General features: G+C 36.4%; 1 protein-coding gene across 1 annotated transcript; it reads right to left on the minus strand.

Annotated features, from left to right (window-relative positions):
- Nucleotides 1–2,209: 2,209 nt before the first annotated feature.
- Nucleotides 2,210–13,136, minus strand: LOC139125207 (coiled-coil domain-containing protein 191-like). Its single transcript, XM_070691308.1, has 8 exons — nt 13,113–13,136; nt 12,343–12,851; nt 11,754–11,869; nt 11,505–11,587; nt 10,954–11,055; nt 5,506–5,802; nt 4,264–4,418; nt 2,210–3,715 (listed from the first exon to the last, which is right to left on the minus strand). Exons 1-8 carry the CDS (start codon nt 13,134–13,136, stop codon nt 3,580–3,582), a joined length of 1,422 nt encoding a protein of 473 aa, XP_070547409.1. The 3' UTR covers nt 2,210–3,579.
- Nucleotides 13,137–13,180: the final 44 nt, after the last annotated feature.

Raw genomic sequence — 13,180 nt, forward strand, 5'->3', positions numbered from 1 at the left:
ACACTTACAGTCAAAGTATTTGTCCTTGAGGGAGTTCTACCTTAACTATGTCACACAGATATACATAACATGGATGTAGCCAAGGTCAGAAATTGATGTAAAATTTCACAGTTGATGAGTGAACAGATGAGAATTGGTACATGTAGGAATGATTGACTGGGAGGGGTGTGAGGAAGTGCTCCTGTTTGTGAAAAAAGTTTCCTGCTACTTTGCTACCACATCTCTCGGATGATGCAGCCTTGTACAACTCCTGTGATTTGTAGATAATCTTTCCGTAGCAGCTGTGGGTAGAAATGTAAAATCTTTTCTGATTGGCTGGCAAGGTCAGAGGTTAAAAATGTCATCCAGTTTTTCTTAGTTTTTCAACCAATCATCAACTCTTTTTGAGACGCACTGTAGCCCAAACCATCTTAAAGACATCTTTCAATTAAGTTTATTGATACCCAGGGTAGGAACTCTCCTGAAAAATCTGAAAAGTCCTTGCATTTTGAAAACTTCTGTCATTGAAATTTAACCCTTTCACCCCCAGTTCCCTGTATACAGGTCCAACTTTACCATAGAAACAATGGATTTGGGACAAACCATGGTGGTGAAAGGGTTAAATTGAATCCTGAAAAAGTCATGAATCATCAGCTACCAATTATTATAAAAAATCCTGAAAATGATTGGTTCCGATACCGTAAACAACATGTCAGAATGCTGTATAAAAATGGTATATTGTAAAACTTATACCATGAAAATTGTATTTTGATCAAATAAGTCCTTTAAAATTGCTGAAAAGCAAGTTTGACTTTGAGCGTATGTAATATGTTTAGTAAACCTTTCCTTTTAAGCCACCATACCTATGTTGTCTGCATCATGGAACAGTCTCATTACACTACAGTAGCAGATTATTCCATGTTACGGGGAACACAGGGGGTGTTAGGGTACTATTTTGATTTTTTTTATACATTCACTTGTGGTGTAATAATTAATTTGTGGAAAAGGCAATAAATTTGTTGTTTAATATTACAAATAAATGGTTACTGTGAATTTGTCATAGATATCTATTCACCATAGGATTCAATGGACAGTGCATGTGTATTGGATTTCCCAATGTCATATCCAATCTTTCCTATCAGAAGGAAATAAAATTGTAATTCCCTGTCAATCTGAGAAATCAATGATCTTAATCTAAATTATTAAAAGTTTTAAAGCAGCAAATGTTACACAGTTTAATGTTCATGTTTGGTCTTTCTCAAAGTTTGTCAACATTTACTTCACTAGCCAGTTTGTTTACTCCAGTTTTCAAAAGTCACATAAATCACAATAGGTCAAGGGTCACAACTATAAAGCTGACCTGAGGTTGCCTTGGTAACATAATCGGTTTTAAACCTTCAATGTGATTTGGATATCAACATTACCTAACCAGTATCTTAACTCATGATTTCAATGACATGGAGGGTCAGGCCACCTGTTGATAACAGACAATTACATCAACAAGGCTGACATGGATTTCCTTTGTAAATGTGAATTTTATTCAAAACCTTGCTGAAAATGGCAAATTGAATGAGGGCCTGAAGAAACAAGTTTCAAGGGAATTAATATCGTCCACAGACGTCTTGCACTGTACTTCATAAGTCCAACTAGTCAATCGGTAAATCAGGAAAATGTATTTCTGCTAGACAATGTCACAATGTACAGGTGATTATAGTCAATAACGCTCAGCTGGTATCCCAAGCAGATCACAGCGTGCATGAACCTGTAGTATTGCAATCAATCTCCTACTGCTAGTAAAGCCATTTGCTTTTCACGATTCAGTGAAGGTCACAAAGTCAGACGGTGCTCTGACCTACAAGTTTTACCACCTGATAACAAAATGCACGGTGGTATGCATGAAGACAGTCTGCCTGCCTTGCTATAGCGCCCTCTATGGCAGTACTTACAAAAAGTCAGCCAGTCTGTAAAACAGTAGGCCCATGCTAAGTTATACCATCTCATTGGGTTGGTTTGGATTTATTCATCATGAAAGGTATCCTCAAACACACACTGATTACTATCAAAACAGACGCTGGGTCTAGCAATCGCTTTCTTACATCCATGGCCTAAAGTTCAAGTGAGTCAAAAAGTCATACATATGCATCTGATACATGTATACAGTCCTCATGCTTTCATAAATGAATAACAAAATGTGTATTCTATAAAACTGGAGATTTATTTCTCATTAAAATAGTCAATGCATAATATTTTACATTTGAGTACTATTACAGTATCTTGACAAATATACAGAGAGGACAAACAGCGGTGCCAGATCAAATATTATATAGAAGTACAACAAAATAAATAAAAGAATGATTTAGCAAACAAAATTATGTTGATCTCTGCTGCTGTTGGTAATTTTCATTGCTTTTTCAACATCACACTTAATTCAAAATGGAAATTCTAGTCTGTATTGGTTGACAAATGCTTAACTTTTATTCATTCTTGGCAAGTAAATTGACAAGAGAACATGCACTTGGTATTTTAAGTGCTTTGTAGTGCACATTTTGAAGTTAGCCTTGAACTCCCCGACACCCAAAGAAATTTTACACTTTAAGGTTGTAGCGCCTGGAAATTGGAAAACCAAACCTTTGCTGAAACTTTCTGTGAGAAAACTTTACACCATTCACTTGTGAAATAGACAATAGAAATCAGGGGTCACTGTGCGAAATTTGGCACTTTGAAAACAAAACACCCAATATTTGCTGACTTTTGAAATTCAAAATGCCTACATCATCCCTCTATATTTAATTCTAATTCACAATAGTAAGCCAGTGATAAGTTTATCTACTCCATGAGCATCAAATTAGCCCCTACAAGTTGTAGACCAAGAAAGCATTTTAAAAAGTCTCAGAGTCTGAATACCTGTCCCTAAGGCACCTTTCACCCTGACTTGACATTATTTGCAATGATAGAATTGACGTCTACATTATTTTTCCAAAGTCTAATAATAATGTAAAATAATACGTGTAGCAGGATTGGCCTCTTATCAGCTTACATCAATATTTAATGTCGGCCTTGCAATAAAACATTTAAGTACGCCATGCTAATGTACTCTTTCAATGGATGCGGGAAATGTACACAAGAAAACAGCAGTATCAAGCATCAAACACTGCCATGATAAATAAAACGCATGACATTTGTGACGTGACAGAAAATTCTGGTCCCTTCCATCATGAATTGAAGAGATAGACTCTTTGACATCTTCCTTGGGTCAAATTTAATGTTTGTAAACTTGAAGGTATCACCTCCACAACAAATAATAGAGAAAAAAAAAACAGTTGTTTGTTGAAAACAACTTGTGTACTAAAATTGGTTTTGTCAGCATTGGAAATGTGACAAAAAATTGAGAAACATCAGACAAAGTAAGCAGATCTTCTATGGATAAAGTTTAACATTTTCAAAAACTCTTCTTAAGCAAAGCTTATCATCAAGCCATGTCATTACTCATTGATTTATTACTAACATGACATGTACCACCTTAACTACAGCTGGTGACCTCACTGGAATAGGCAGAGCGCCCTCTACAGGTATAAAAGGTCTTGAACAGATCAGTGAATGCTATGATACACCAAAGTCTGGAAGTATAGACTGAACTTTCTTTCTCATTTCTTCCATCCTCTTCTGACGTCTTTCTTCTTCTTTCACAACCTGTGGGTACCTCCTCCATGCACTGAAAGCTGTCTTCATGATTCGACTGTGCAGGATAAACACACAGCGTCATGAAAAGGTCAGAGGTCATAACATTGAGTGGCAATGCTGTTTCCTGGATACAAAACTATTCTCATGATTCTAAATCACAGACTCAGTTGACATCTCAGTAACTATAACTTAAAACCAAGGATAGCAATTACCTTTGAATATTGAAATGTCAAACGATTTGTGAATTAGGTGAATTAGCAGTCCTAAATAAAAACAGAAGTGTATATTTTTTTTTATTATCACTGGTAAACAACCTACGAAAGCAAGGAATATAATTCATCACATGATAGAACTAGGTCAAAGGTGTTTTGAAACCCCGCGGAGGTTGAGAGTGAGCAAAAAGACAATCTACAGAATGGAGTGTTTCCCTCTTTGATATATTTAGCTCTTTTGACCTTTCACCTTTTGTCCTCTGTAAAAAGACTTCTTGAAGATAACACAGCAGGCCTACAGATTACAGAACTGATAACTATATTGTACTCTAGCTGTCTGACTCTATCATGATTACGCTAAATTGCAGACAAAATGGATTTTGTTACTCACTACTGATTGTGTTCAGCAGCCAGTTCTTCCTTTCTCATCATAGACAGTCTTTCCTCAGTGGTGTAGTCTTGCCAAAGTTTGAAATATTTCACCTTGGTTGTGTAGGAGTAATGTCTCCTTGCTTTCTGCAGCTGAATGGACTGTAAATGACCATACTGTAAAATAAAAATATAAATATCCTTTGTTAGATTATGTTTTACTTTATGTACATTGGTTTAACACAATATTTCTGAACATAACACCTGTTCACATTAAGGTCTCATATAATTATTACCCTAAACAAATATTTGTTTTCTATTTCTCATGTAACAAACTTGTTTTGGATCATTGATAACAAGTGACCTGGCGGCCGATAAAGCTCCGCTGTGTTATGTACAGAATAACTATTTGTGACATGTATTGATGAAGAATGTGGAAATCTTTGATAACTCATTTCAGGATGATCTGACAAAAAAAGGCAAAAATATCTGTAAAAATACACAATGGAAGATTTCATCATAATTTGAACATATCATATTAATATCATCCCTAAGAAAATATCAACTACAGCTATCAGAAATGTAGTTTTTTGAGAAACAACATTTTTGACCAAAAATGGCAAAAATTGCCCCTAAAATACAAAATTGCAGATTTCATCATAATATTAATATAACAAATTAAGATAATGCCTAGGAACCTGTACACAAAATATTAAAGCTATTGTTAGACTATAGTTTTTGAGAAACAAATTTTTGACCAAAAATGGCAAAAATTGCCAAAAAATACAAAATTGCAGATTTCATCATAATTTCAATATATCACATCAAGTTCATCTATAAGATCAGCATAACAAATATCAAAGCTATCAGATGAGTAGTTTGTGAGAAACATTTTTTTTTGACCAAAAATCACAAAAATTGCCCCAAATTACAAATATGCAAATTTCACAACAATTGAACAAACCTGCATATCAAATTTCAAAGCAATCAGAAAAGTATTTCAGAGAAGAAGACTTTTTGGACAGAAAACAGCAAAATACACCCAAAAATATGCAAATTTCACCACAATTTGAATAAACCTAACTAAGGTCATCCAAAGTAAACTGCACATCAAGTTTCAAAGCAATTGGACATGCAGTTTCAGAGAAAAGGCAATTGTTGAAGGGATTGGCGGAAGGACGACGATGGACAATCAGCCTATTTGATAAGATCGGCAGCCCTGACAGCAGAGCTAAAAAATTTCTAGATTAGAGAAATGACTGACCCGTCTCCATGATGCCAATGCTCTCCTGACAAGGATACAGTTGTACATCTCATCTGCCAAGCGTTGTTTCTCTTGTACAGTGCTCTGTGTTATCTCTTTCCATGGAGTAAAACATTTCTGTATCAATACTATGTTATGATGATCTATAGCAATCTGCATGTTGTGTCTGGATATCTGTACAAGTCTCAACCATGGTGCAAGTCCTTTGTTTCTTAGCAGTGTTTGTCTGTAGTATTCATCTGCCTTGCTATTCTGTCTCTTTATCTGATCCAGTCTCTCCTGCTTCTCTTCTTCTTTCTGTGAAACAAAAACAAACACAGAACATATCTGGCTTTGATCACGTATTGTCTCATTGATTAACAAAGCCATTGAACTCAGCATGTACATGTCTGTGCATTTTGGTGCATTGTAATTCTCACAACCTCAAACAGCTTTTGTATTGTCCCGGGGGAGCAAACTACGTGTTATTGAAATGCATTGTGGGTAAAAAAGTCAACTTCTCACTGCAGCAAGAGTTGGAGATCGTGATCTATTAAATATGTTTAATGCAAATGTAATCGCTTTCATGGTAAACAAGTCATCGTTGATGACACAGTCCTCACTTGTTAATGGGTACTTTGATTACATGTCCTCGGAGAGGATAGAGTCCTCTTCATTAATTAGGTCTGTGATAAAAATACTTTGATACAGATGGCGCTCAATGGCCAAGAATGAGTTCCATGGTGATGAAAACATAAAACCAATGTAGGCCACCATCCTAAAGTTCATAAAATGAGTCAACTAGGAATTAATCAACAGGATGTTGCAAAACATTTTTGCATACAATTCTAACACTTGACAGATTATCACTGGTACCATATTTCATAAAGTTTGATGCAGTATTTACGACACTATGAGATCAACATCTGTATCAAGTTTCATCACATTTGACGTTGTATTAATTTGTGGCTATATCACCCTAATTAGGAAAGTTCATTACTTATGCAGTTACAAATTAATTAAAATGACACTGATAAATGTCTTTTTCAATGTTAAAGCAATGTGAGCGTAACATCAGTTAACATCTGTATTAAGTTTCATGAATTTGATGCAGTACGTATTTCTTGACATATCAGCCTACTTACGAAACTTCAATAATTGACATGTTACTGCTACATGGCGTGAAACAAATTGACGAGCATATGTATGAAATAGGTCAATGTCCTTGTACCAACTTTGAATGATACTGGTGGAAATATGTCTGAGTTATGGCTCTGTACATGAAAAAATCGTAATAAAATGGCCATGCAGCGATATTTGATCTTACAATTTAAAAAATCAACATGTATATGTATGACTTAAGTCAATGTACATGTACCAACTTTGAATAAGATCAGTTGAGACTTGCCAGAGTTATGGCTCTCGACATGAAACAACCATAACAAAATTGCTACCATGTGGCCATATTGGACCATCTTGTGAAACCAATCCACATACATATGTATAAATAAGTCCTTGTACCAACTTTGAATAAATTTGCTTGATACATGTCTGAGTTATGGTTCGGACATGAAAAAATCGGAAAAAAAATGGCACACGGCGGCCATATTGGATTGTATCATAAAACAAATCAATGTGCATAGGTATGACATAGGTCAATGTCCTTGTACTAAGAATGGCTGCCATGCAGCCATATTGGATCATATCATGAAACAAATTGACATACATATGTATGACATAGGTTAATGTGTACCAACTTTGAATAAAATCGGTTGAGATATGCCTGAGAGTATTATGGCTCTGTACATGGAAAATTGTAACAAAATGGCCCGCAAAGCAGCCATATTGGATCGTATCACAAAACAAATTGACATGCATATGTATGACATTAGTCAATGTCCTTGTACCAACTTTGAATAAAATCGGTTGAAACATGTCTGAGTTATGGCTCTGTACATGAAAAAATAGCGTCAATGACACTGTAGCTCCCATCCTGGACTATTTAGTGTTTGTTCTCTGGTCAGATATTTGAACATGTATGAAAGGGATAAAGTGCATGAAGTGAAAATACTTAAATGAAATGTACTGGAGACAGTGAAATATGTTTAATGTAATTACTCAGAATATAAAATGGAAAAAATACAGAATTAGATATATCGAATACTGTGATACAACCATTAACTCAACAAGTCATTTACAATGACATAGTCCCCACTTGTAATAGGAGTATTAGTCTTGATGGGGCAGGAAAATGTGGTCATTAAGAAGTATCACTGGGGTGTATATGTTGAGATCTATGGGCACATAGGTCTATGTTGTTGTTCCCAATTTGAAACACATGAGGCATGTCTAAGTTATGGTTCTAAATCGGGAAAAAAGATCAGACCTCTAGCAGTATTGGCCAGCCAAGAAATACATATGCGCATTATAAATGAGGTACAAGATGTGACATCTTAAGGTCTAATATCCTATCAAAATTGGAGGGTATAGAATTGTGGTTACTGAAATATGCATATATATGTATAATCAAGGTCAAAGGTCATCGAGGTCACATGACATTTTGAAAAAAAAAAATTATATTGCTAATTAATCCCTATATGCCAAAAAATCAGATCTCTAGCTCTATTCGCTTGCCCAGAATTAGATGTGTACATAATTAATGAGGTAAAGCGTGTGTTGTCATAAGGTCTCCCATCCTACTAAATACAAAGGACATAGCACTTGTGGTTACTTATTTATTGACATAAACATATATTTTAGGTAAAAGGTCATCGAGGTCACATGACATTTGGTCAAAAAATTTCTCTCCTATAGTTATCCCTATATACCAAAAATCAGACATCCAGCTCTATTGGCTCGCTCAGAATGAGATATGCGCATAATTATTGAGGTACAGTATGTGGCGTCATAAGGTGTCCAATCATACCAAAAATGAAGGGTGTAGCACTTGTGGTTACCGAGTTATGGAAAAATATGTATATTTGAGGTCAAAGGTCACCGAGGTCACGTGACATTTTGTCAAAAAAATTGTTTTGCTAAGTTATCCCTATATACCAAAAATCAGACCTCTAGCTCTATTGGCTCGCTCAAAATTAGATATGTGCATAATTAATGAGGTACAATATGTGGCGTCATAAGGTGTCCCATCATACCATACATGAAGGCTGTAGCACTTGTGGTTACTGAGTTATGGACAAATATGTATATTTGAGGTCAAAGGTGACCGAGGTCACGTGACATTTTGTCAAAAAAATTGTATTGCTAAGTTATCCCTATATACCAAAAATCAGACCTCTAGCTCTATTGGCTCGCTCAAAATTAGATATGCGCATAATTAATGAGGTACAATATGTGGCGTCATAAGGTGTCCCATCATACCATACATGAAGGCTGTAGCACTTGTGGTTACTGAGTTATGGACAAATATGTATATTTGAGGTCAAAGGTCACCGAGGTCACGTGGCATTTTGTCAAAAAAATTGTTTTGCTAAGTTATCCCTATATACCAAAAATCAGACCTCTAGCTCTATTGGCTCGCTCAAAATTAGATATGCGCATAATTAATGAGGTACAATATGTGGCGTCATAAGGTGTCCCATCATACCATACATGAAGGCTGTAGCACTTGTAGTTACTGATTTATGGACAAATATGTATATTTGAGGTCAAAGGTCACCAAGGTCACGTGACATTTGTCAAAAAATTGTTTTGCTAAGTTATCCCTATATACCAAAAATCAGACCTCTAGCTCTATTGGCTCGCTCAAAATTAGATATGTGCATAATTAATGAGGTACAATACGTGGCGTCATAAGGTGTCCCATCATACCATATATGAAGGGTGGTAGCACTTGTGGTTACTGAGTTATGGACAAATATGTATATTTGAGATCAAAGGTCATCAAGGTCACATGACATTTTGTCAAAATATCCGAGATATCTGCGTGAACGGATGGACTCACGGATGGACGAACAGACGGACATGACCCAATCTATAAGCTCACTGGACTTCATCCGTGGGGACTAAAAATTGTGTCACTGCATCCTTTTTGCAATATGAATACGATGAGAAACTAAATTTTTATTTTTCGTGGCCTTATACATGGGAGTCTATGGAGATCTGCCTTATACATGGGAGTCTATGGACGTGTAAACTAAAAATATGCAAATTTCACCACGATTTGCCCAAAATTTGGGAAAGGTCACTCCTATGCACTTCCATACCAAGTTCAAATCAATCGGACTTGTGGTTTCAGAGCAGGAGATTTTTTGACCAAAAATGGGAGAAAATTACAAAATAATTCATGAAAAATAGCAAGTCCAAGATACTGACCCAAGATGTGCACAATCATCTCATGTCAGCCAAAGTAATTACACGCTAATTTTCCATGTAATCTGCTCAGTGGTTATTGAGTTTTTTCAATTTTGACTGTTTTTACATTTTTTCACTTAATTTGCATATTTTTGGCAATGACAACTTCATTTGAACAAAATCTCATCTACAGCCCATCATCCATGTACACACCAAATATCAAGATGAAATGTACAGCGGTTTTGGAGTTTTTGATGTTGACGGACAGACATACAGACATACAGACATACAGACATACAGACACACAGACATACAGACATACATACATACAGACATTTCCCTAGCCTATAAGAATAGCTTCCATTGCCATATATACATATGGCTATGGGAGCTAAAAATCGTAACAAAATGGCCGCCTGGCGGCCATATTGGATCGTATCACAAAACAAATTGACGTGCATATCTATGACATTGGTCAATGTCCTTGTACCAACTTTGAATAAAATCGGTTGAAACATGTCTGAGTTATGGCTCTGTACATGAAAAAATCGTAATAAAATGGCCGCCTGGCGGCCATATTGGATCGTATCACAAAACAAATCTACGTGCATCTGTATGACATATGAAGTAATCCTTGTACCACGTTTGAATGAAATCGCTTCTTGCATCTCTGAGATATCTGCGTGAACGGACGGACGGACGGACGCACACACGCACGCACGCACGCACGCACAGACGCACGCACGCACGCACGGACATGACCAAACCTATAAGTCCCCCCGGACGGTGTCCGTGGGGACTAAAAATCGTTTAGTTGTGAAAGTAGATGATCTCATGCATCTATTCAACTTTTTAGGCATGTCTTGTATAAAATCCTGTATAACCTAAAACTTTACTTTGGCTTCAGTAATCTTATGTCTTTTGCCTGAAGAAATCTGCCACAGTAAAAATATTATCAACTACTTGAGACTTTTTTAACTCACTTAGGTGGCAGAATCAAACATAAAGTACTCAGAATTATGAGAGATTGATTGATTAATTAATTGATTAATTGTTTGGATGGTTGGTTGATCAGTGTTTTTTTCATCCCTGAGTAAACCTACACTACTTCTGGTGTATGACTTCATTCAGGAAATTACAAGACATTACTTAACCTACCTGTTTGGCCAGTCTCCTCTCTTCTCTAACTCTTTCAATCTTAGCTTTCTTCTCAGCTTCTTCTTCCAATCTCCGTTTCTCTTCTGCCTCTTTGATTTGTGCCTGTGAATTGGAAAAGATCAAAATGCATTCTTCAACAAATCCCAATGTACTGTATGCTCTTGGGATGCAATTTTCTAAGTGAAGATACAACAATTTCATTTCGAATACCAGCCTTTTACAAGATGATAAACTTGCTGCATTTTGTTCTCACAGACATCAAGAATAATACACTTACATGTTTGATATCAGTGCATAATTGACACTCAGTAATAACACAGCAGGTTAGAATCCCAATATACAACAAAGTCTGAAGACATGCTGCTTAGACAAATGCTTTCATTCCAGTTAAGATGACAAGCTTACAGAAGGCAATTGATCTATGCGTCCTCCCCTCTCTTCTTTTCCATCGTCCATTCTCCGTCTACAGAGCCCATCGTTCAATCCTTTACCCTCTCTCCCTCCCCTACCCCTCTTTACTCTCCTCTTTCTTCCATCAACTCTACACTCACCAATCTCTCTTCTTCTCGTTTTCTTCTCCTTTCATCAGCCTCAGCTTTTCTCTGTGCTATTCTAGCAGCTCTCTCCTCCATACCTGTCAATCAAACAGACAGTGTTAATGCAGTACAGTAACCTCAGCTTTCCTCTGTGCTATCCCAACATGCAACAGAGGCTACTCACTACTTCAAAACATACTTTGAACATTTCATGGCTTATGATGCACAAAACTAACAACAGTAAATGACTGTGTGTTGACTTACCTTTCAGGAAGTTTGTACTTGCTTTGCTGGTTTTCTTGGCGTTGTTCAGTGTAACATTGGAACTTTCATTACTGCTGTCAGAGTGTGTTGTCACTGCTGTGTCTGAGGACTGTGATCTGTCAAAGATGAAAACAACAATTATTCAATACAGTAGTATGTCTCTACACTCAGACTAATACTGTCATGTTTTTAATTGAATATTTGACTGATGCATATCAGTAAATGTTCTCTTTGTATTCTGACATAGCAAACCAGCATAGCCTGTTCTTTCAAGAATTGAAAGCAAAGAAAATATCTACCAGACCAACGGCAAAATGTAACACAACAAACCAGGTTAACAGATTGACTGATAGGTTCTTATCCTTGCATTAAATTGCACACTTCAACAATATTTAGCATTACACTTTGCATGATTGAGAGGATGCAATTCATAATTCTGATATGAATTTCTGTGACCATACTCCAACTGAATTTGTTTAAGCAAGCAGTTCATAGTACCATATGTAGATGTTGGACATAAACATAGAACACCCTTTTACATTGAATATTATAAGATGACAGAAGTACAGAAAACACTGAACAAAAATACCTTGAACTTAGAGGTTGACTGATGTCACTGACTGCATTGTTGATGTCTTTGACATTGGACGGTTTCTTAGATGTTGAACTTCCATCTTGTAAGTTATTGAGTTCTTGTTGCAGTAGTTGCTGTCGTTGCATTGATTGCATCTCAACAATCAATCTTTGTTGTTCCTTAAGCTGCTTTTGTTGTTCCTGTAAGATTTTTTGTTGTGCTGCATATCTGTGTTCAAAGTTATTGATAGTGTACGGTATTTTCCGACTTCTACCCATGTCCATTTCTCTTTGTACATTTTCATGGTCATATTCCGTGGCATTATTTTGTTCACCGTCTCCACGGTTTGCCAGCTGTTCTGGAGTCAGGTTGACATGCTTCCTGGTAACTTGCCATGCAAATTTGGGTTTTTCCAGTGGTTTGGCTTTCCTGGACTGTGTGTCTTGGAGTGACCAGTCACTCCTACCAGTGCTTGGGACGGAATGGTTCTGTAACCTGCGAGCTGGTTGTTGAAATAAAGCGTCCTATGTAGGGTAGAATATACGAATACAAAAATATATTGCTTTCATATGAAAAAACTTACATGATGTGTACAATCATAACATCACATTTCAGTTGTATCAGATTTTAAAAGGTTCATTCCATGTTGGATTACCAAAAATTTGAAATGACCATGCAATTATGCAAACGCCAAACAGCCACACAGCTCTCTGAAAAATATTTTCTTTGGTCATGTACTAATTGATATGATAACACAGCCATATGATATTCACATCAGCTTCTACCTGGAATATGGAACAACCAGCCATGAGGTAACACAGCAACATTTACTCACCACTTTTTGCCTTGCAGA

Source organism: Ptychodera flava (assembly GCF_041260155.1).
Source record: "Ptychodera flava strain L36383 chromosome 3 unlocalized genomic scaffold, AS_Pfla_20210202 Scaffold_25__1_contigs__length_14229661_pilon, whole genome shotgun sequence".
Classification (NCBI taxonomy): domain Eukaryota; kingdom Metazoa; phylum Hemichordata; class Enteropneusta; family Ptychoderidae; genus Ptychodera; species Ptychodera flava.